The 25,404-nt window shown below is 37.5% G+C and overlaps 1 protein-coding gene across 1 annotated transcript in view; it reads right to left on the bottom strand.

The window, feature by feature from the left end:
* The window catches only part of cntnap2b (contactin associated protein 2b), a 52,719-nt gene extending 29,115 nt beyond the window's left edge, over positions 1-23,604 (bottom strand). Inside the window, exon 1 of the mRNA XM_056253428.1 lies at positions 23,228-23,604. Coding sequence (XP_056109403.1) covers positions 23,228-23,306 — 79 coding nt within the window. The 5' untranslated portion in view covers positions 23,307-23,604. The remainder of the gene's footprint in view (positions 1-23,227) is intronic.
* Positions 23,605-25,404: the final 1,800 nt, after the last annotated feature.

The following is a 25,404-nucleotide window of genomic DNA, read 5'->3' as shown; positions in this document are numbered from 1 at the left end:
CATGTAAGGTTGAACACCGCTACTGACAATTTCTGACATTTTGACAGTGTGAGATTCTCCAGTTTTGTTGTTGCCGGAGTATCCGATGCACAAGCTGTAAAGACTCAGAGCCCTCTTCTGGAAAGGGGGCGGGGAGCAGCAGCTCATTTATATTTAAAGGGACACACACAAAAACGGCGCGTTTTTGCTCACACCCAAGTAGGGGCAAATTTAACATGCTATAATAAATTATCTGTGGGGTAGTGAGCTGAAACTTCACAGACACATTCTGGGGACACCAGAGACTTATATAACATCTTGTGAAAAGGGGCATAATAGGTCCCCTTTAAACTAAAATTAAAATGAAAACTTAAAACTAAAAGCTAAAATGTTTTTATTAAAAGCTTTTTTTTAAAACAGTTTTACAGCAATTCTTTCTTCATCAGAACACATAAGATGTTTTGAAGAACATAGGGGTCCAAAGTACATTGGACACCATTGACTTTTCGAAATATATTTTTTCATGTTCCACCGAAAAAATTAATTCTTCCATATTCTAAAATGGATTCAAATTCAAACCTATAACTTATTGGATGAACTATGATAAATGTTCACATTATTCAACCAGCATTTAAGTTAACTAGTTTTATAAGTGACTTTAAATCAGATAAATACACAGATGGATGTCTACATGGAGAATGCTGCATGAACAAAACATTTCAATGAGTCATCATGCAGCAGATGGGTTTCACATACAGACATGAGGGATTCTTTCCCGCTGTGAGAGGATGTGCCGATGCTGTTACGGCATGGATAGATTTTCTCGAACATGTTCTACATCTACTGAAACGGAACCCTTCAGAGATCATGTAAATGTCAGCAAGCACATTTGCAGTGTTGACCTTCAACCAGATGTGATGAGGTCGAGTCCTCAAATATGGCTATTTCCCATCACACGGAAATCTGCTTACCAATTTGATCAGCATGAGATACATTGTACCCGGTGCTCATGTCAATAAACACCCAGAGCAGAAAGGTTATGGAGTCATTTCCATCTCAAAAACATAATTTAGCTATTTTAAAAGCTAATGTACTGGTTACCAAGTAGACAACAGTGTCGTATATGTGATGTGTGTGTCGGCCAAAGCGAGACCATGCCTCATTTCAGAGCACGAGGATATCAGCTTAATACCCTTCCACTTACACCGAAACACTTTAGTGCAATGATCGTGAATTCCTTTGAGCTCTAGAATTAGAGCGAGAGGGCGATTGCTCAGAGGATATTCTTTGATCGAACACCAGAGTACTCATATATTGATCGTGATCTTCTCCTGGGATAAACCTTTCATTTACCCAGAGAGCCTGTGAATCTCATGGATTCAATGCTGATCTCTCTCTCTTCAGCCTCCGCTGCTGTTTAATGACTCGGATAACTGATATCAGCAAATGAGAAATTACTACAATACAGCCAGTGAGAACATTTTTCAAACATTTGGAGAACAGCTTTTACATCCCTGGAATAAATTATATTTTAAAATATATTCAAACAGAAAGCAGTCATTTAAAAATATATATATATATTTCACAATGCTGATTTTACTGTATTTTTCATCAAATAAATAATACAGCCTTGGTGAACAAAACCATCAAAAACACTTAAAAAAACGTATTTATTCCAAACTTTTGACCGCTAGTGTATGTATATATACGTTTTTTTATTTTCTTTTATTATTTTTTTTAAGCACAGTTGGCCAATAAGGAATATTTATCGCTGCTGTACATTTTCTCATTTCAACCACCACTGGCAGGTGTAGAGATATATTTTATGAGATCAAACAGAATAAAGGTGGGGTGTCTTATTTGAGTTCTTTAGTGAAGAACGTAATTTACAATTCATTTTGAAAAGCAGCAGAGCGTTTTTACATTCATGATTCAGTAGTGTACACTTCACTTCTCTCTTACTCAAAAGAAAAATAGCATGCCTTTAGGACATCAACGCTGTCTTGCATTTGCCCTTTTCCTTTGTCTAAGGCCATTTGTTCATAAAACCAACTGAATGCTTTCAATGAAATGGTATAATGTGCAATTAGACGCTGTTACACTGAAGCCCGAGTGCTTAGGGACAAAGAAAAGCTTTACACATGCAATCCAGTCATGGTCAAAAGCTGTCGGGCCATCAACCCGTGAGAGGATTGACTAGCGTAAAGATGATGGCCAGAAGATGTGACGTCTGATAAATAAACGACAGACTTCTTCAACTCTATTTCTCACCTGTCTTTCTTTGTTTACAGCCACCTGTTGAATTGAGTTGCAAGCAGTTGCAAAATAATGGAGAAGTCACATGTTAAGACCCCGATATACTCCTCTGCTTCATGACCTTCACTGGCTACCCGTGGCATCACGCATTCACTATAAGTTATTACTTGTAACGTTTAAGGCATTAAATGGTCTTGCACCTCCATATCTGTCTGATCTACTTTACTCTTACCGCCCTGCCCGGCCCCTTAGATCAGCTGAACTTGGTTTATTGTCCATCCCTCGTTTCCGGTTGTCTACTGTAGGTGGAAGGTCATTCAGTGTTAATGCTCCTAAATTATGGAATTCACTACCACTTACACTTCAAAATATCTCATCTGTGGCTACATTCAAGACTCAGCTAAAAATATATCTATTTAAAGGTGAACTATGCAGGTTTTTTACCTCAACCGAACAGCTTCGGAGTCATTGGAATGGTTATATTACTCTTTTCGGGTTGAATGGTGGTCGTTTCGCACCCCCCTATCGCATGTGAGCGAAAAAAAGAACAAAAAAACTTTGAGCCGGCCATAGCATCAGGAAGTGTCGCGTGATATCAGGTCTCGCGATGTAACGAATTGCTTTACGGCAAAAAAGATCTGATAAAATTCTGATAAAATAAGCATCAAACAGAAATAACCCGGCGCCGTATACATGTGGTGTTCGAGGCGCACATACAATACAGACTGCCGACAGTTAAACAGGGCGCGCGCAGCTCTTAAAGGGGCCACACCTTATTTCAACTCGTTACAGCTTCCATCCTACTGAACAGGTACCGGTGTACGGGGGGCGATATTTTTTTTCACAGGATGGTAGGGTAAGACTCATGAATATTCATTAGGGTTCTCATCCCTGATTGGTCTGATGACCTACCCCTAACCCCGCCCCTAAACCTACCCGTCACTGGGGGTCTGATGACTTACCCCTAACCCCGCCTCTAAACCTACCCGTCACTGGGGTTAAGACCAATCAGGGATGAGTTCCCTAATGAATATTCATGAGTCTTCCCCTACCATCCTGTGAAAAAAAATATCGCGTACGGGGGGGGGAGGGGATCAGGCCGTGAGTGCAGAGCCATCTACGCGTGAGTGCTATTCACGACAGTACAAGTACTAAACACAGCGACTCTAGGGGTCGCTGTTTGACGAAAACGGAATTCCTGCATAGTGCACCTTTAACATGTATTTTGGATAATGTGATTATACGTGTCCTTATGTGATTGTAATGTGTGTGCGGGTGTGTAAATGTATTGTAATGTACAATGTAAAGCTAGCCTGGCTAACGTTAGACCTCGTCGTCTCATTGAGGACGTGGTCTGGGAACCACATGTTCATTTTCTCGTATTTGAGGCGTGGTTTACGAATGCCCGGCGCCATTTATTGGGTGCAGCGAATGTCTATCAATTGCGCCTGTACGTAGCTCATAGCCAATCGCAAAATTCGGATGAATAAATCAAAAATAGCGCAGCATACTAAATCAAATTGTGACATGGACTTGAGACTGAAACCACAAGAAACCTCAACAGGACTGCTATTGAAATATGAAGTCTGCATATTCTAAGTGTCTCTATTTTAACAAAATTAAACCATTAAAAACGGAATCCAGAAAAATTTAAATGTGGAATTTGGGAAAATATAAAATGGATTTCATAGGGCCCTAAAAGTAATCTTAGCAATCTCAACAAGGTCTAAAACTGTGCTCAGATCTGCCAATCAAATGTCAGAGATCTCAATATGAACTCAAACATTTCTCATCACATTGATGATCAAAATGATCTGACCTGCTCCACATTCATTTTATAGCTCTATGTCAACTATTGACTCATTTATGTCTATTTTAATTTTAATTTCTGCACCACTAGAATCGCCAGAGTTGCTGAAAAATGTCTTGAACACTATCTTGAACAATCTACTTTTAAAAAGTACCACTCACCCCTCTATGATCCACCACAGAAAAACCTTTCCCAGCAGTCTGTTCCACTCTCTGAGATTTGTCCTTATTCTGCCTCTCCAGCTCATTACACACAGCTCTAAAACAACAGGTTTAAATTGACTTTGAGTCTGCTGAGTCGAGGTTGTGTCAAAAATAACTCTTGTGTCCTCTAAAAAAAGATAATGATATTTTCAGGCTCCTGTTCTAGGTAGTGCTACACACTCATCTTCAGTTTGAGCAGTGTGAAGACTCTTATATATCTTTTATGTGTGTGTTAGGGGAAGACGTGAAAAAGCTAAGAATGCTGGGTAATGAAATCAGTCCATGCTGTTCACAGCCATGAAATTGACTTTTTCTATAGGGTTAGTGACCCTGTTCCAAAACCTAGTGAGCTGCCTACCTAGTAGACCAATCACAACACACTGGGCCATTTGACCAATCAGAGAAGAGCAGGCTCTCGGGAAGAAGGGGTTTAGAGAGACTGATTCTTTGAATGAACCGTTTTCAGACTCTGTGAGAAATGAGGTGATGTGTAGAGTGTAGAAATGAGTATTATGAAAAAAAGAAAGTGTTTTTGACCTTGGATGCATGTAAACCTACTGTAGGAAACTCCAAAACAAAATTAGGATATCATCAAAATAGCATAATAGGGGCACTTTAACATTACTAAAAGTACTGATTAAAGAACACCCCAGTCTAATAAAAATGAACAATTTTACCCAATATGTATGTGTTCCATGTATTTTTATATTATGTCATTAATAGCAACTGTTACTGTCAAACTGTATCAAAATAAAATGTGATCATATATTAATATATATCGATTCAACGTTGTATCAGTAATTCAGGTTCTTGAATCAGTATTTTTACTTAATTATATATTTATTCTATTCACATCTCGAGAAAGACAAGCAGTTTGTCTAAATACACTACTATTCATAAGTTTGGATATGTTTTTATTTACCAAGGATGGATTAAATTGATTAAAGTGAAAGTAAAGACATTTATGTTCTACAAATGATTTCTATTTCAAATAAATGCTGTTCTTTTTAACTTTTTATACATAAAATAATCCTGAAAACAATGCATCGTGGTTTCCACAAAAATATGAGCAGCACAACTGTTTTGATCATTTATAATAATAAGAAATGTTGAGCAGCAAATCAGCATATTAGAATGATTTCTGAAGGATCATGTGACTAAAAGACTGGAGTTATGATGCTGAAAATACAGCTTTGCGTCACAGGAATAAATGGCATTTTTTAAAATATTTAAATAGAAGTTTTTTTTAAATTGTTATAATGTTAGACAATGTTACTGGTTTTACTGTATTTTTGATTAAATAAACGAAGCATAAGAGGCTTCTTTAAAAAAAAAAAAAAAATCGTACCTACCCAAACGTTTGCACAGTAGTGCAAGTATAAACTTGCATTTTCCAGTGCAACCAGAGACCTGCTGCTTCTATGAGTCGCAGCACTAGACAAGATTGAAGTGAACCACATGAGAGATTGAAACTGATACCACCGATTCACTTTCCCGTTCCCGTTTGGCACAGGTTCCAATATAGAGAGACAAGGCAGCTCACCAGGTTATGAAGCATAATGCGTGTTCTCCAATATTTATGAAGCGGTCTTAGGTAATAGAAAGATAGATAAACAGAGAGCGAATAAGACAAGAAAAACATAAAGACATATTGGTCTCACTGAAATAGTAAGGCAGTTTGTATTTGATTTTGGACCGATACCTCAGTTGTCAAATATTTGGGTTCTTTATCAGCATTTGTATGGATCCTTCACAGTGTGTAGTGAACAAACAGTCTATTAGTCTGCCAGACAAATATCTCTCTCACTGAGCCAGCAATGTACATTCAATGGCCAAAGAACGAGTCTCACAAAGCCAGACTTTTGACTATCTGCATAAATCTGGCCAAGAACCACCCAGTTAGACTGGAAAGGGGCTGCCAGAAGGACATGCTTTAGAAGCGGGTGAATCTGAAATCGATGATACCACAATAATATAGCAACCTGCAACACGGTGTGAGCTCAATCAAAATACTGTACAGAGAATCCTGAAGAAATCTGTGGAAAAATGTGTGAGGCCAGAATTTTGTGCAACCGAAAGAAACTAGAAAAACATTGAAAAGTTCAACTTTGATGATAATTTGGCAAACCTACAACGAACAGAAGAACGGGCAGGCAGAAAGAGAGATACAGACAGACAGATAAGAGAATGGATAGATAGCGACAGACAGATAGATAGATAGCGACAGACAGATAGATAGATAGATAGCGACAGACAGACAGATAGATAGATAGCGACAGACAGACAGATAGATAGATAGCGACAGACAGATAGATATTGACAGACAGATAGATAGCGACAGACAGACAGATAGATAGATAGCGACAGACAGATAGATAGCGACAGACAGATAGATAGCGACAGACAGATAGATAGCGACAGACAGACAGATAGATAGCGACAGACAGATAGATAGCGACAGACAGATAGATAGCGACAGACAGACAGACAGACAGATAGATAGATAGCGACAGACAGACAGACAGACAGACAGATAGATAGATAGCGACAGACAGACAGACAGACAGATAGACAGCGACAGACAGACAGACAGATAGATAGATAGCGACAGACAGACAGATAGATAGCGACAGACAGACAGACAGATAGATAGATAGCGACAGACAGACAGATAGACAGCGACAGACAGACAGACAGATAGATAGATAGCGACAGACAGACAGACAGACAGATAGATAGCGACAGACAGACAGATAGATAGCGACTGACAGACAAGACAGACAGACAGATAGATAGATAGCGACAAACAGACAGATAGATAGCGACAGACAGACAGACAGATAGATAGATAGATAGATAGATAGATAGATAGATAGATAGATAGATAGCGACACAGATAGATAGATAGCGACAGACAGATAGATAGATAGATAGCGACAGACAGACAGATTAGCGACAGACAGATAGATAGTGACAGACAGACAGAGATAGATAGATAGCGACAGACAGACAGAGATAGATAGATAGCGACAGACAGACAGAGATAGATAGATAGCGACAGACAGATAGATAGATAGATAGATAGCGACAGACAGACAGACAGACAGATAGATTGATAGCGACAGACAGACAGATAGATTGATAGCGACAGACAGATAGCGACAGACAGACAGATAGATAGATAGCGACAGACAGACAGATAGATAGCGACAGACAGATAGATAGCGACAGACAGATAGATAGCGACAGACAGACAGATAGATAGCGACAGACAGATAGATAGCGACAGACAGACAGATAGATAGCGACAGACAGACAGATAGATAGATAGCGACAGACAGACAGATAGATAGATAGCGACAGACAGACAGATAGATAGCGACAGACAGACAGATAGATTGATAGCGACTGACAGACAAGACAGACAGACAGATAGATAGATAGATAGCGACAGACAGACAGATAGATAGCGACAGACAGATAGATAGATAGATAGATAGATAGATAGATATAGATAGATAGACAGATAGATAGATAGATAGATAGCGACACAGATAGATAGATAGCGACAGACAGATAGATAGATAGATAGATAGATAGATAGAGACAGACAGACAGATTAGCGACAGACAGATAGATAGTGACAGACAGACAGAGATAGATAGATAGCGACAGACAGAGATAGATAGATAGCGACAGACAGACAGAGATAGATAGATAGCGACAGACAGACAGATAGATAGCGACAGACAGATAGATAGACAGATAGATTGATAGCGAAAGACAGATAGATAGCGACAGACAGATAGATAGATAGATAGATAGCGACAGACAGATAGACAGTTAGATAGATAGCGACAGACAGATAGATAGATAGCGACAGACAGATAGATAGTGACAGACAGATAGTGACAGACAGATAGATAGATAGATAGATAGCGACAGACAGATAGACAGTTAGATAGATAGCGACAGACAGATAGATAGATAGCGACAGACAGATAGATAGCGACAGACAGATAGATAGCGACAGACAGACAGATAGTGACAGACAGATAGATAGCGACAGACAGATAGCGACAGTCAGACAGACAGATAGATAGCGACAGACAGACAGATAGATAGTGACAGACAGATAGATAGCGACAGACAGATAGATAGCGACAGACAGATAGATAGACAGATAGATAGACAGATAGCACAAAATTATAAACGCAACACTTTTGTTTTTGCCCCTTGACGCACCGGTCTCGTATCTCTCACGGAGGAGCGGAGGCATAAAGGAGATGCGAAGACAGAGAAGAGCGAGAGAGGAACAGGCCTGATTTTATGCCTTCGCTCCTCCGTGTGAGATACGAGACCGGTGCGTCTCACAGGTGTCGTTCATCATTAATCACGCCACCGGCCTCACGCCGCTGTCTCACAGCCTTTTATTGTGGCCAGCCTAAGGCACACCTGTGCAATAATCATGCTGTCTAATCAGCATCTTGATATGCCACACCTGTGAGGTGGATGGGTTATCTCGGCAAAAGAGAAGTGCTCACTAACACAGATTTAGACAGATTTGTGAACAATATTTGAGAGAAATAGGCCTTTTGTGTACATAGAAAAAGTCTTAGATATTTGAGTTCAGCTCATGAAAAATGGGGGCAAAAACAAAGGTGTTGCGTTTATAATTTTGTTCAGGATAGATAGATAGATAGATAGATAGATAGATAGATAGATAGATAGATAGATAGATAGATAGATAGATAGATAGATAGATAGATAGATAGATAGATAGATAGATAGATAGATAGATAGATAGATAGATAGATAGATAGATAGATAGATAGATAGATAGATAGATAGATAGATAGATAGATAGATAGTAGGGGTGGGGGAAAAAATCGATTCTTAGATGCATCGCGATGCGGACGTGGACGATTCTGAATCGATTCACAAATGTAAAAAAATCGATTTTCAAAAAGAAAAAGAAAAAAGTTTTTTATATATTTATAATCACGTAATATTGACGGAACGCGAAAGACGGAACTCTGAAGCGCGGAAGTGCAGTGGCCGGACCCGTCTGTGGCGTGCACATAACAGAGACGCGATGGCTGATCGCGCTAAATCCAAACATGTTAGGTTGGAACATGTTAGGTTAGCTGACGTGGAAATATTTTGGCTTCTGAAGTTGAAGGGGGAAAGGAGCTGGACAAGAGCAACCCTAGTTGTAAGCTTTGTAGAATAAAACTAACGACGGAAACACGACAAATATGAGAAGCCATTTGACACGTTTCCAGTCAGAGGAAAGAATTTACTACAAGTATGCTCCTAGTTCAGGCACACATTTATTTTCCTGTTGGTTCTTTGCAATGTTAATAAAATATATTATACGCTAATTCTTTATGGGTCATTTACTTTTAAAGCAACGTATTTATAGTCACACACACACACAAAAGATTCAGATAATCGATTTGTATGAATAAAAGTAATGATTTCTTTTTTCTTTCGCCCAAAAAAATAAATAAAAATTCTTACCGACTCCAAACTTTTGAACGGTATTGTTTAATGTTACAAAAGCTTTCTATTTCAGATAAATGCTGTTCTTTTGAATTTCTGGGTGATTCTCTGAATTGGGTGCCCTAGAGTCCCCCAAACTTGCTTCAAAGCATTTTCAATTGAAGGAAATCACAAAATGCCTTTTAATGCTGTCAGTTAATAGAACCAGGTGCCTTTGCATTATAATGCAACACAATTGCTTTAAAAATGTATTTATTTATAATGGGTTGCCTAAGAAGTAGACAACAAGCATGTTTGCATGTCCTCACTAACCATCAATACATTTTCATTGAATATCAAACAAATAAAAAGTGCAATTAATACCAAAATGTTGCTGCTAATATAATCATATGTTGGTCTAGTGTATTTTAGTTTACTGTTGTGAAATGGAAAATCAATAATCGCTAATCGAGAATCGTTAATAATCGAAAATCGACTGTAATCGAATCGGGACTTCAATAATCGTAATCGAATCGAATCGGGAAATCAGACAGATTAACCACCCCTAATAGATAGATAGATAGAGGAATTTAGGCTGTCACGCTAATTTGCCGTTTAGTAAATCTGGCCATATGTGAGCTAAACTGAGGATCATTTATCATTGCTTTGGCACAAAAGACATTCAATGACTACATCTTTCAAACTACATTAATTTTTTCTCACTCAGACACAACCATCTTATAAACTTTATATACCTACAGGTTAATTTGCATGTGCTTTAGCATCCACCAAGAACACCCTAGCAACCGGATAGCAATGCCCTAGCAGCCACAATGGCGAGTTTAGGTCACCTTAATGAAATTGTGTCCTTTTCCTATTGGTGTATATATCCTCCTGGGACCCAAGAATAGACTTTTGTCCACTGTAGTGGACATTATATTTTAGTGAATTTCTCTGACATCATACATGTCACATGACACAACCTGGGTGTCCTGTAAAGAGCACATTCAGGACTTTTCAGAGATACCAAATGTTTGGAGGTTTCACCATGAAAACAACTTCTCCTTGGTCTTTAAAAATGTCTGACATTAATTTAGTGATCAAATGTAGCATTCTTATGGAAATATGATAATATATTGTAATTATATTTAAATTGGACTACTTTTTCTAATTGTATTTCATAAAACAACATCTCAGGAAAATGTTAAGGGGTTTCAAATAAAAAAAATACTTTCTGTTACAGAACAGGGCATTGATTTCAAACGTGTCCACTGTAGAGGACATCAGGACTAAAACCATGTTTATCAGGCATTCTGGGAGACACAACAAGTGAATATGGAGATAAATTATACATCAATATTCCTATGAAATATTAGATGATATTATTAAAATGTTGCCAATAATTACTCCAATTGTTACACTTCTTTTTTCATTAAATGTTGCTCCAAGAACACATTAATGTGCAAATTAGATACAGTGTATAGATACATTGCATTGAATGGGAATATTAATTTATGGCCATTTTACCCACATATTGCAAAAAGTAAAATTGTGTATCAATTCATTCCATTATTTCTTTCATAACATAGTTGAGAATAATCTTTATACAAATTTTGGTTGAAAAAATCCTGAAACCCCAAAATTTATTGGTGATTGAAAAAAAAATCCCATTGTTTTTGCCTATACATATAATTTCATGTCATTTTATTTTTTAAACAACTTAGTCCTGGCGTCCACTACAGAGGACATAGCATAACGTATGAATAAAATATTATTTTATATATGTGTTTTTTTACCATTTGTTTATTGTGCTCTAAACAGTGTGATGACATGGAAAAAAACTAAATTCAAAAAACTTTTTTTTTCTGGGTCTCAGGAGGATATTAGTGAGGTTCTCATACATTAATCTATCTAATTATCTGTCAAACCATCTGAGAACACAATATGACCGACCGCAGCAATGCCTTCAAACATGTATGTAACAGTTGAGTTGACCGAACCTGAACAAACAGTCCCTGCTAGCAAACACCTCCTACCACATTAGTAATTAGAAATACAGGCACTAACTGGCTCATGTACAGTCATATAATTCCATATTGATCATCTTAACAACAATATCTTATTTCAATCATACCTGCAGTAACAGAAGCATACAGAATAAAGAGAAAATTAAATTATTAATAGACTGGGAGGAACAAATCAATGTCAAAAGGATATTAAAAATGTAGGAAACAAAAGCTGCATTCCTTGATGAATACTGACATATCTATTCAAGTATTAGCCACAACAATGAAAAGCCACCAGAGTAAAAGGCATTACGAGTTGAATGGAAATTGCAACATAAGCGAGATGTTTGTCATGCATATGAATGCTATCGATTGCAGCTCTCAGATCAAATATGGAGCAGGTTTGACGTCATGGTGTTTGATTAAAAGATACTTAAGAACGTATGACGTGATATTATAAACATCCAACCTCCACTGTGATTCTGTCTTTCACAGAAAATAATAACAGCCTAACGCTTTGGAGCAACATTATAACTTCCTGATACTCACTTACTGCTCATCATCTCAAAAAAATGCAGGAAAGTAGAGGGTTTTTATCAGCAAATTGTAAAATGCATAATTCACGCCTGCTTTTAAAACCACGCGGCACACGTTTAGTTTTCAGTAACCAAACACCCATAAGAGTAAGACAGAACCAGCGGAAGAATGCAAAGTGATCATATTATTAAAATATATTTAATATTTCATGGATAACTCTGCCATAATCTTGCAGAAACTTTTGCAAACCTTGCCAAACTAGTTGTTCCTCTGTTGCAGTCTGTTACCTTGCAAACTCAACTTTCCATCTCAGAGGACAGGTAAAAGCTTGTGATTTTGACATTTCTGTGAGCAGTATGTATCAGGCAGTCTGTGGATGTGCTAGAATACTGCAGTATCTTGTGAAGGAACTTGAAACGAAGTTGGTAGAGTATGTTAAATCTAACCTACAGATTTTACATTCATGATTTAAAAGTATGTCATTTTATGCACTACAACAATCATATTCTTAATAAGAATTTTGATTTTATTTTCCAGTTAAAAATATCTAAAAACAGGATAAGTTTACTTGAGAATCATCACTAAGATGACAAAAAGGTTTTAATTTGTATAAGAGTTAAATCTGAGCGGTAATGCTATTTAAGTGAAAAATATCACACATACAAAAAGTTATGTTCAGTTAGTTTCTGTTTTCATAGACGTCACTTTGTTTTCATTTGTCACGTGTCTTCCTTGTTCAGATTCCCGCCACTCGTTGGTCTGCTAGGAGGCTATTACTAAATGACTGCTGTCTGGGGCCTCAATACTTGCATGTTATTTATGAGGCTTTATCAATGTGATGCTTTATTTTTAACGCTTTTGGCGCTATAGCGAGCGATAATAAACTTGCATTTATTAACAGAATAATGCGTCTTTCGGAAGAACATTGTAGCCGGAACTACATCTCTCTGTGTACATCTATGACGAGTCACGCAGGTACTGGGCTACTCCGCAGCGGCAGCGATCCGAACCAGTGTAAAATAGTCCCAATGTAAACACTTATTATAGGTGTACCATAGTGGTTCAGGATAAGACAAAAACCCGGATTGGAAAATGGATTCATGATGAACTTGCTCATTATATATATTTAGTAAATTTTGAACAGAAAAAAGTTAAGGACTTTTAACTCTTTTAAGGACTTTTAAGGACTCATTGCTCAAACCTTTCAAAATATGACGCGACCTCCCACAGAGCTCGCTAAGGCCCCCTTGTGGGCCCCGACCCCCCTGTTGGGAACCGATGTGCTAGGTTACCGTCATTATTAGTTCCTTTGTTTCAGCTGTGTCTGATTAGCCTAATCAATGACTTGAAGATAGTTAACTCCACATAAGCTACATAAATTCATCAACTAACCATTCAGAAACGTCCTGTTGCATTCTACATGTTGTCACTTCTTCTTGAGTCTCTCCATCATTGTCCGACACCGGTTTGAACATAAAAGACAGAACAGTTTCTGACATTTTAGTGCGTGTCTGCAAGCTGCTAACACACGAGCTCTTGAAGCTCCGCCCTCTGTGCCGCGAGCAGCAGCTCATTTGCATTTAAAGGGACACACACAAAAGGATGAGTTTTTGCTCACTCTCAAAAAGGGACAATTTTAACATGCTATAAAAATTATCTATGGAGTATTTTGAGCTTAAACTTCACATACACACTCTGGGGACAACAGAGACTTATTTTACATCTTGTAAAAAGGGGTATTATACCACCCCTTTAATTGTCCGGTCACATTTTTGCATATGTGTGTGTTATTCAGCTACCTGTTTGGATTATAATATAAGCCAATCACAGCGCGAAGCATCTATTGGGCGCGTCTGCCATGAGCTTCAAATCTCTTGTTGCTCTTGCGAATTTTCGTGTTCGTTTAGTTGCAGTTTGGCCGTCTAATGTATTCCATGCATGCACCCCAGAAAAAAAGCAGAGGACGATTACATCATTTTTTTGACACACACTGTAAGTATAATGTGTTACAGTATGTCGCGATGACATGAATCACACGTAAAGTTTCCTTGTTATGATTTAACCTACTGTAACGCAGTAAGACGTGTAAGACAACAGAACCCGTATGGGTTCACGTCGCGCCGGATTGTGTCGAGTGTGTGTTAAATGCTCTCCTACTTGTTGCTTTGGATAAAAGCGTCTGTTAAATGAGACATAACAGATTATTCCCAGCAGGCACACAACGTCATAAGACGTTGATATTTGGTTAAATTTTAGTTGCGACGTCGGGTGACCAAAATTCAATGTAAATTCAACTCTAATGTCAATGTTAAATTGATGTCCAATACCGAATACATTGATTTAGGTTTTATTGATATATTTTTTATAAAATGTCTGTTGTATAAAATTACTGTAGGCTAGATGTAATTTGTATACTACTCATTGAACACTTTTTTTTGTCCAACTGTTAAGAAGTAAGATAAAAGTTATTGTTCAAGTGTAGTTTAACTAAATATTGTAAATATCATAAAATATCTTTATTTCATAAAAATAAAGTATAGATGTCCACAGTTGTATGAAAGTCCCATATGAAGGTAAATCAGTAGCTAAACTCGAGAGCACGTAGATGTGAATTTGAGAACTTGTACAATAAATATTCGTACTTGTATGTGAACATTTACACTCACAGCTCCGATGTGAAAACCTGTAAAATAAAAATCTGAACTTGAACACTGAGATTTGCACTCACAGACAATAGTCACAAACCTGTATTCTGAATCTGAAGCTGCAGACAAGCAGTCACAAATGTGTAAAATGCCATTCACAGAAATACAATGACAATCACAAACATGTAAAATATATTTGCACTTCTTCTAACATTCAAATTCGCAGTACAACCTCAAATTGGCACTTGCAACTTCTCAAATCTGTCACTGCAAGTTCAAATTTCGCGCCTTGACTTTTGCTACTCTTTTCGCGATATATGAGGTGCAAAACTGATTTGTGCACTTGTAACTCGGTGGCGGTGAGAGCGGAAGGGGGGCGGGAGCGGGGGTGTTCAAAGGAGCCGTTTTATTGGTTGGCGCCTAGCCAATGAAATGGGACTTCTATTGTATGCGATGATGTCACGAAACCCGCCTCCTCGTGGATGTTCTGAAACGCTAACATGGCTTAATGCATTAGACTGATTTAAAAGACATAAATTATATTATCAAACTTAGTAAACACAATAATGCATACTACAGAAAAGCAGATGAGCACAGAATATGAACGCAACACGTTAACTTAAGACAGTGGTATTAAAAGACCAAACTCAGGAAACACCATAAATAAAGCATACAGAAAAGCAATTGAGCAGAAAATGAACGCAACTCGTTTAATTGTACGTTAAGCATTTTCCTCTCATAGAAAACCAAGAAAACTCTTAATGAGGCTTAATGGACCAACAGTTATATATATATATATATATATATATATATATATATATATATATATATATATATATATATATATATATAATTCGTTATACATTATTAATTAAACACAGGCAGCTGGTTTATTTGCACTGAACACAAATTTGCTTTCTTTCGTCATATTCTGTGCTCATCTGCTTTTCTGTAGTATGCATTATTGTGTTTACTAAGTTTGATAATATAATTTATGTCTTTTAAATCAGTCTAATGCATTAAGCCATGTTAGCGGTTCAGAACATCCACGAGGAGGCGGGTTTCGTGACATCATCGCATACAATAGAAGTCCCATTTCATTCGCTAGGCGCCAACCAATAAAACGGCTCCTTTGAACACCCCCGCTCCCGCCCCCCTTCCGCTCTCACCGCCACCGAGTTACAAGTGCACAAATCAGTTTTGCACCTCATATATCGCGAAAAGAGTAGCAAAAGTCAAGGCGCGAAATTTGAACTTGCAGTGACAGATTTGAGAAGTTGCAAGTGCCAACTTGAGGTTGTACTGCGAATTTGAATGTTAGAAGAAGTGCAAATATATTTTACATGTTTGTGATTGTCATTGTATTTCTGTGAATGGCATTTTACACATTTGTGACTGCTTGTCTGCAGCTTCAGATTCAGAATACAGGTTTGTGACTATTGTCTGTGAGTGCAAATCTCAGCGTTCAAGTTCAGATTTTTATTTTACAGGTTTTCACATCGGAGCTGTGAGTGTAAATGTTCACATACAAGTACGAATATTTATTGTACAAGTTCTCAAATTCACATCTACGTGCTTTCGAGTTTAGCTACTGATTTACCTTCATAGTCCCAAGTCCTGCAATATTTTTTTATTTCGAGTATGATTTCACAAAAATAGGTTGCTGTAAGCTATCATGGCATGTTCCCAAAATTGGTACTAGGGTGCTGTAAAATGCCAATTGCTATTCCATCTAGAATGTATTATTATGAACATCACCTTTCAGTCCCTCCAGAAAAACGCGATTATGCGATCGCATGATTCAATGCATAATCAGCCAAAGTCCGCATATTTATGCGGGCCGGGGGCATTTTTTCAAATACGCCGCACTTTTGCCGTATAAATTGCCGATTTCTACGCAAAATATACGGGGCTTGTATGATTTCATAATCCCCGCATTTTTGTTGCAAAAAAAGTCACATATATCTTAGCAGAAAGTTGAAAAATGCTGCGTTTGCTTCACACGAGAGCAGCCGTTTCCCCCCTGTTGCCATGGGAACGTTATGAAGTGACGTAATTACGCGACATGAACATCATTGAAAAGCTGTAAAACAGGAAAAAAAAATCATATTTTATTTATTCATTTTTACAGAAGTTGTAGCATATTCCTTTTGTAAAGCTACAGAACTTGTTTGACTCATCAATGTTTTGTAAGTTTGAGCCATGTGTTTATTAAGGTCTGAAATAAAACAAAATGAAATATTCCAGCACTTTCTGTGATGTAGTATGCTTGCTTATCATAGGAAGTAATACGAAATAGCTCTTTACATTAAGATAGTAGCCTAGTGAGAACAGGGTGTTAGGGAATCACTTTTTCTCTCTTTTTCATCAAACCGCAGTTTTTGCAAGTTCCCGCAATTTCATCACATAAAATTGCATAAATATCCTGCATATTCCATCGCAGCATAATCAAGGATTTAAAAAAGATTTATTACAATTTTATTACAGTTATATGAATTCATTAATTGTGTATTTATTAAATGAATGATTAATATAATTATGCATTTATATAAATAAGGCTGTTCTATTATTATTTGTGAGTTGTACACTAATACATTGGATTATTTTATTTATTACAGTTTTTCTTTCACTTTTGTAAAGTGAAAAGTTAATATAAATTGCATTTTATTGTTTTGATTTTGAGCAGTGAATAACTGCTATTAAAAGATAATAGGGTATCACTGTTTATTGCTGATTTTAAAGCTTACTGAACTTGAAATGATTTGGATATCTACAGTTCTACATAAATACACAACATAAGAATGGCCCCTCTGTAATAATTGTGGCCCCTCTTGTGCCCCCCAGTTGAAAAAATCCTAGAATCGCCCCTGCCAGTGTAGCATTAACAATTTGAGACAACACTTTCTCTGGATTGATAATCCCATTGAAACTGCATAAAGTGAGAATGAAGACACTTAAAGCTGTTTTACTCATGGCTGAATCCTGCTCATGTGAGCCAGCATCTGTTCAGAGTCAACATGTTTAATTACCTTTGTGGTGTAAGATGTCAATTATGAAGCTACAGTCAACAGCCACATCTTGAATTAATGAGTTGACAGGTCATCGCAATTGGCCTTTGTTTGCCTCCTCTTGCTCTCCAAACCACATCTGTTCATGGGGGATTGTCTATAAATTGGGATTTGATTGAAAACATGAGCTCTCGAAGCCCGGACCGGGAGGAGGGCCTGCCGGAAGGCTTTGTGTCGTTCACATCTTCCAGGGTGAATCTGTGATTCAGATTCATGGAGCATGTTGGGACTGTGGGTGATAATCAAACAGGGGGAGTAAATGAAGGCTTTATACCTAGAGGCGTAATGGGGGGAATCTCACGAAAATCATGTCCTCCCAAAATTAAAAAGAAAAAAATTAACAGGACTGTTAAAGGTAAAACATTTTTTTGCATGGTGGCATTATTTTTATGACAAGAATTAACCACATATAGCCCCAAATTCTCATTTCTGTAATGAGTTTCAATTTTGATTTTTTTTTATCTCTTGCTAGATTCTATTACTGTAATCTCATAAATCTTTACTGTATTACAGTATAAAAAAATGCATTGCTACAATTGATTTATTTAAATCAACATAAAGGCAGTAAAAATACTACCACAATGTATAAATACTTTCAAATTGAAATTACTATACATGCGTGTGTGTGTGTGTGTGCCTAGAACACCAATGTTGTGGTGAATGTCCCGACAAGAATAGTAATACCAGTAAATACCGAGACATTTTTTGGTTGCCATGAGGAAAACAGCTTATAAATCACACTAATTTATGTTTTTTGAAAAAATTTCTGTGAGGGTATCATACATGATATCTGTAAATACAATCCACCTAACTATAGTTTCTGTTGTTTTAAACACTTCTGCTGTCTTTGAAACTGGTCTACGGCTCCCATGATGAACCCTCGACTAAATGTCCACCTTGTTTATGAACGACCAGCAAACCAAACTAACCGCCAACCTGACCAACCCCTGGAGGTGTGACGATACAGAAACGGGGCGTGAAGTGCTATGGAAGTGTGTGCTTGGAACACGCGGAGGCTTTTGTTCACTCGTGTCCATCTCCGGTGGACAAAGGGAGGTGCCAGGAGAATGGGGGAGGGGTGAGATGACAGGGGGCGGCACGCGCTACCACAAATCAAGATGGCAGGTGCCCGAATCTAAATGAGCTTTCTCATTAGCATCACAATACACAGTCCTACTGATCTAGAGGCACTGCAACAACCAATAGGAGAGCTGAATCAGATCGTATTCATCTCTGTCTGTATTGCAGAGCAGAAATAGGCTATTTCATAAATGTTTTATTGCCACAGACAGAATAAGGATAAATGATGTAAATGAAAAATCCATGTTTTAATTGCAAATATAACTTAGGCATGCTACATGTCGTTCTTAAGTGGAACCTAAAAAGATAAAAGTTTATCCATACAATGAGAGTCAATGGGGTCCAACATTGTTTGAACCACAATGATGTTTAAAATATCTTCGTTTGAAAATGAAAGAAAGTCATTCAAATTAGGAACAACATGATGGTGAGTAAATTAAATTTTGAACATATTTCACAGATAGACTTTTTACAACTTGCCATCAAGAATAACAAATGACTATATTAGAGCCACTAGTATGCGGAAAAGCTCAAAATATTCATTTTTGCATCAAAAACTCTACTTCTAATACATTGTTTGATGTCTAAGAAATTAATTGGTGTAAATAACAGTGGATCATCAAAGCAACTACAGTTAAAGCTACATGGTAAAATATCTGAGGATCCCTTTGAACTGGCTGAAGCCTTTAAAAGATACTTCATTGACTCTGTAGATGAGATTACTCAAAGTTTCACTGAAACAAAGAATAACATTTTGGTGGACTGTCAGCTCCAAACTTCTAAACCCCAATTCTGTTTAAGTAACATCTCCGAGCAAGAGGTATTAAGGATAATTAAAACACTTAAGACTTCCAAAGCTAAGGATTGTTACAGAATGGACTCTATAATGCTCAAGTCGTTAAAGGACTGCTTAGCTCCAACCATTACAAATATCATAAACCTTTCAATATTTCAAGGGATTTTTCCAAACACATGGAAAACTGCTATTGTGTCACCAATTTTTAAAGGAGGAGATCCCCAGATTATCAGTAACTATAGACCTATCAGCATTTTGCCTGTTGTATCCAAGGTGATGGAGAAGTGGGTTTCAGAGAAAATAGTTTTTTATTTGAACAACAGTGACTTTAGCCTGCATCCTATGCAATTTGGTTTTAGAGCTCACCATTCAACAGAGACTGCTACCCTTTTCCTTCTGGAAAACATTAAATCTATGATGGATGCGGGTGGTATTGTGGGGGCAATTTTCTTGGACCTTAAAAAGGCCTTCGACACTGTGAATCATGGAATACTTGTTAACAAATTAGCTTCTTTTAATTTTTCCAATGATACCATTAAGTGGATTGATTCATATTTAAAGGGAAGAACAAATTATGTAAAGGTTCAAAATCATAAATCCACTGCTTATACAAATAATACTGGTGTTCCGCAAGGTTCTATACTTGGGCCATTGCTGTTCAGTCTTTATGTTAATGATTTGCCTTTAGTTTGTCCCGATATAGAAATCCTATTATATGCTGATGATGCTGTTATTTATGTACATAGCAGCACAAAACAGCAAGCTGCTTTAAAACTAACCAGTGCAATGAACTATATCACTACATGGCTTGACATTTCATGTCTAACGTTAAATGTTTGTAAAACAGTTAGCATGTTCTTTTCAAAACGACCATGTAGCGTTCCAGACCCTGACATAATGATATCAGGTCAAAATTTGCAAGTTGTGACTGAATATAAGTATCTGGGTGTTTGGATTGATTCAAATCTCAGTTTTAGAACTCATGTAAAAAGTATGTGCAAACGAGTTAGATTTAATTTAAGTAATTTCAGATTTGTTAGGGAATCATTCAACTTTGAAACTGCTATGATATATATGAATGCCATGATTATCCCGCATTTTACATACTGTTTGACAAGCTGGGCACAAGCTAACAAGTCTACAATGAAGTCACTTGAAAGTCTTTATAAACGTACTCTTAAAGTTTTAGTTCAGAAACCTAATAGTTTTCACACCTGTCAAATTTTAAATACCCATAGACTTCTGAGTTGGGAAAACTTGATCACTTATAGTAACCTTTGTCTAGTTTATAAGATATTGCATAGCACGGCTCCACCTCCACTGAAGAGATTTGTTATGCAGAGAGCAGGCACTCATGTCACCAGAGGTATCACAAGAGGGGACTGTATCATTCCCACTCGAAAAAGCGCCTTTAGTCAGTCAGCGTTCTCTGTAACTGCAACTAAACAGTGGAATCTATTGCCAAGTCTGATAAGAGAAACAAAGACTTATCGTTCTTTTACTGGTCAGCTTAAGAACTGGCTAATTGATAATCAGAAATGTGCACATTAGACTACTGACTGCCTACTGATAATTGTTGCTTGCTAGCAGATTGTCTTGTGTCAAACTTGTTTATCTCTCATTTTATAGGCTATGTTGTGTGCTGATGTTACTTGTTATTTATTGTTGTGTGTTGTATCTGTCTTATCATTACTTTTCTATGCTGTTATTATTTGTGGACTGTAAAAAGTCATTTTTGTTTTTATATCTTGATTTTAGGTTGCCTTCATAATAACTGGCCAGGGACAACAGATGAAAATTAGCCTGTTGAGCTAACTCTGGCTCATTTACAGTTATTTTACTGTTAATTAATGAGCACTGTCCCTGTAAAATAAACAAATAAATGAAATGAAATGAAATAAATGTCTTGACTCATGCTGAGTTTTTAGTTTAATGGATTCAAAAGTGCTACATTCGGCTTCTATAAGTGGTCTATAAGTGTGTGATCACTATCATTTCTCATTTAAATGTTGCCATGGTGGTTATATAAGAGTTTTTTGACCAATAGAGATGCTGATTTGATTGAAAAATGCCTCAAAGACTGGAGGTTACTCCATTACACTTTATTTACTATATACACTGTAAAATAAAGTTGTAAATAAAACAGATTATTGGAGTATGTTAATACTACCTAATCCTATTTCAGTCTTTATACTTTTCATATTTAATGTGTTGCCGTATTTTGTGAAATTACCGTAAAGACATTTCCGAGTAAAAATGGTCATGAATTAAATACTACACCAATTTTTTTCAGAGCTTTACAATGCCTGTGGACAAATCTGGTTAATCTGAATGTAATTAATGAATTTACACTTTACATACTAATCTGAGATGGATGAACTAACAGTAAACTAATCCACCGTAGTTGGCACACGACACGTGCTGCTCCATATTTTCTCCTGGTGCATCTCAGGTTTCTGTGATGCAGTTTTGAGTTTTAGTTATCCATCATATATATAATCCCTCTCAATCGCCCCTTTTTATTTCTTTGGTTTGTGTATATACTATATTAAAGGGCGCCAGCATGTCCACATATCTCTTTCGAGTATTATTTATTAATGTGTTACCCCAAGCGGAAAATGAGGCTACATGTTATTGCTGCAGAACCATTTCTTCAGACAGCTTTGACCTGTATTCTCCATTAGTATATGCCCCTGATCTATAATAGCCAGAGGAAAGCGACTACAGCATCAATACTTGACTAGGGATTTAACTTAACATAAATCTGAACTAATAAAATCAGCAGTAAATAATGCCTGAATCACCTTAAATACAGACATTAAACAAGAAACGTAATTTAAAGGGTAAGATTAATTAGTTATAAATAATTCCTTAAGGTTCAACTTTGCATTTTTTACAGTGATGTAATCATGATGTATTTAAAAAGATACACATACTCTATTTTTTGAGTCAAAAAACTTTTAGAGAGCCACCTACTACACCAACTGAGCACCATATTTCATAATCATAAACAAAGCTTATGAAACACCCATAGACAGGCAAATGAACAGCAAAACGCTGATATTCCTAAAATGCTCCAATGCAAAGAGCAATAATGCATGAAATCTCATAAGACCATATGGCATGTAGCCTATAAATCAACTTCTGAGGTCTTTTTTATTATTATTAATAAACCTGTGTGCATGGTTTAAATTAGATTATTTTATTCTATTTCAACCAGCTCATTTAAAAGTGCAACATAATAAAGTGTTGATGTTGAATAGATGAAGAGTCACATGCTGACGCATAATAAGATCATTGAATACAGACATATACACACACACACACACACACACACACACACGCACACATTCGTGTACTCACGGGCTCCTGCGCTGAGCTTCACATAAACACTCCATATCCACAATATTAGCGGCACCTCCAGTCCGACAATCCGTCGCATTCTCACTTTTTTCCCGATGTAAACAAAGAGAACCGCGACGTTTTGTCCTTCCTTCACTCGCACCCTCCCTGCACGGAAGGGAAGCCTCAGGACTGGCGCTGTTTCTGCGAGATATACGTGCGCAATACAGGCAGCTTTCCGTATCTCCCAGCAAGAAAGGGTCTCGGAAATCGCATTGTTTGTCAAAGCATTTCTTGGAGGAATATCGTTCCACTGAATGCTCGCATTGTTACACCAGAGGAGGGTTTCCGGCACGGTCGCTGTCCAGGTGCTGAAGTTAATGAGGTCTCACGTCCCCCCCCCTCTGCGGGTGAAAGTGGTACAGTCCACCTGCACAGTAATGCTCAATGAGCCGCTGAAAGATATGAACAGAGGGGTAGGCAGTTCTTAAAGGGCTAGTACAAGCAAAAGCAAAAATAAACATTATGTCTGCGTTTATGTTACTTGCCGTCATGTGGTTCCAAACATGAATGTTTTATTCTTGAACAGAACACAACAGAAGAGGTTTTGAAGAGTAGTCATGCTGTGTATAGGGGAAAAGGGTCACACATATAGAGCACATGCCTTGTGCACTCCACTCCAAGTGTTCTGAAGCCATATAGGTTAATATGAGAAATAGGCTGAGTTTTAAACGTACACTGATAATCAAAAAAAAAAAACTAAAAAAAAAAACTTATTTGCACTTGTGGGGGCAAATGTGAAAGCTAGGTGGAGGGATATTGTGTTCCTCCCACAAGCTATCGGATGGATTTAGAAAACTTGCCTTGTGCTTTTTGGAGCCCTTGGTTCAATACATTGACATTCATTCGGCACTACTCATTCAATTCAATTTCACTGTATTTAAAAGAGCAGTTTGGATGTTCTGCATAACTCCTGCTGTGTTCCACAGAAAGTCATATGGTACACTGACATAAGAGCTTTGAAAAGTTCATAAAGAGATCATAAAACTAATATGAATCGAGCGTAGGCACGATCACTGCATATAATTAACAGATTGAATTTAGGCTTTTATACACATATGAACATTGATCAGAGAACATAAACAGAACCTCAAGCTTATGTGCTTGATGCGCGAGAGCAAACCTCATTGGTTCTTGCTGAAGCTCAAACGTGCTGCGTAACACGAGAATGAACCTCATTGGTTCTTGCTGAAGCTCAAACGTGCTGCGTAACACAAGAATGAACCTCATTGGTTCTTGCTGAAGCTCAAACGTGCTGCGTAACACGAGAATGAACCTCATTGGTTCTTGCTGAAGCTCAAACGTGCTGCGTAACACAAGAATGAACCTCATTGGTTCTTGCTGAAGCTCAAACGTGCTGCGTAACACGAGAATGAACCTCATTGGTTCTTGCGTAAGCTCAAACGTGCTGCGCAACACGAGAATGAACCTCATTGGTTCTTGCTGAAGCTCAAACGTGCTGCGTAACACGAGAATGAACCTCATTGGTTCTTGCGTAAGCTCAAATGTGCTGCGTAACACGAGAATGAACCTCATTGGTTCTTGCTGAAGCTCAAACGTGCTGCATAACACGAGAATGAACCTCATTGGTTCTTGCGTAAGCTCAAACGTGCTGCGCAACACGAGAATGAACCTCATTGGTTCTTGCGTAAGCTCAAATGTGCTGCGTAACACAAGAATGAACCTCATTGGTTCTTGCTGAAGCTCAAACGTGCTGCGCAACACGAGAATGAACCTCATTGGTTCTTGCTGAAGCTCAAACGTGCTGCGTAACACGAGAATGAACCTCATTGGCTCTCGTATGCTTGAGCTTCCGTGTACCACAACTGATGTGTGAGTTGATGAATGTTTATATGTGAATAAAAGCCTAAATTAAATCTGTTCAGCATATAAAGCGATCATGTCCCTTCAGAAAATTTGGTCAAGCCGCTGAATCATATCGATTAGATTTACGATCTCTTTATGAACTTTGTGTTCCGAGAGATGAACGAAAGCATTACGGATTTGGAACGACATGAGGGTGAGTAATTAATGACTGAATTTTGCTTTTTCCATTTAAGAAAAGGCATTCATCAAATTAAACTGATTAAAAAAAATCAAATGGGAATAATTTTTTTTTTTTTACAAAACATATCTAA

Source organism: Rhinichthys klamathensis, unplaced genomic scaffold (assembly GCF_029890125.1).
Source record: "Rhinichthys klamathensis goyatoka isolate OS25496 unplaced genomic scaffold, OSU_Roscu_1.1 h1tg000105l_1, whole genome shotgun sequence".
Taxonomy (NCBI): domain Eukaryota; kingdom Metazoa; phylum Chordata; class Actinopteri; order Cypriniformes; family Leuciscidae; genus Rhinichthys; species Rhinichthys klamathensis.
The sequence above is the reverse complement of the archived record's forward strand: the minus strand, read 5'-3'. Positions and strand labels throughout refer to the sequence as shown.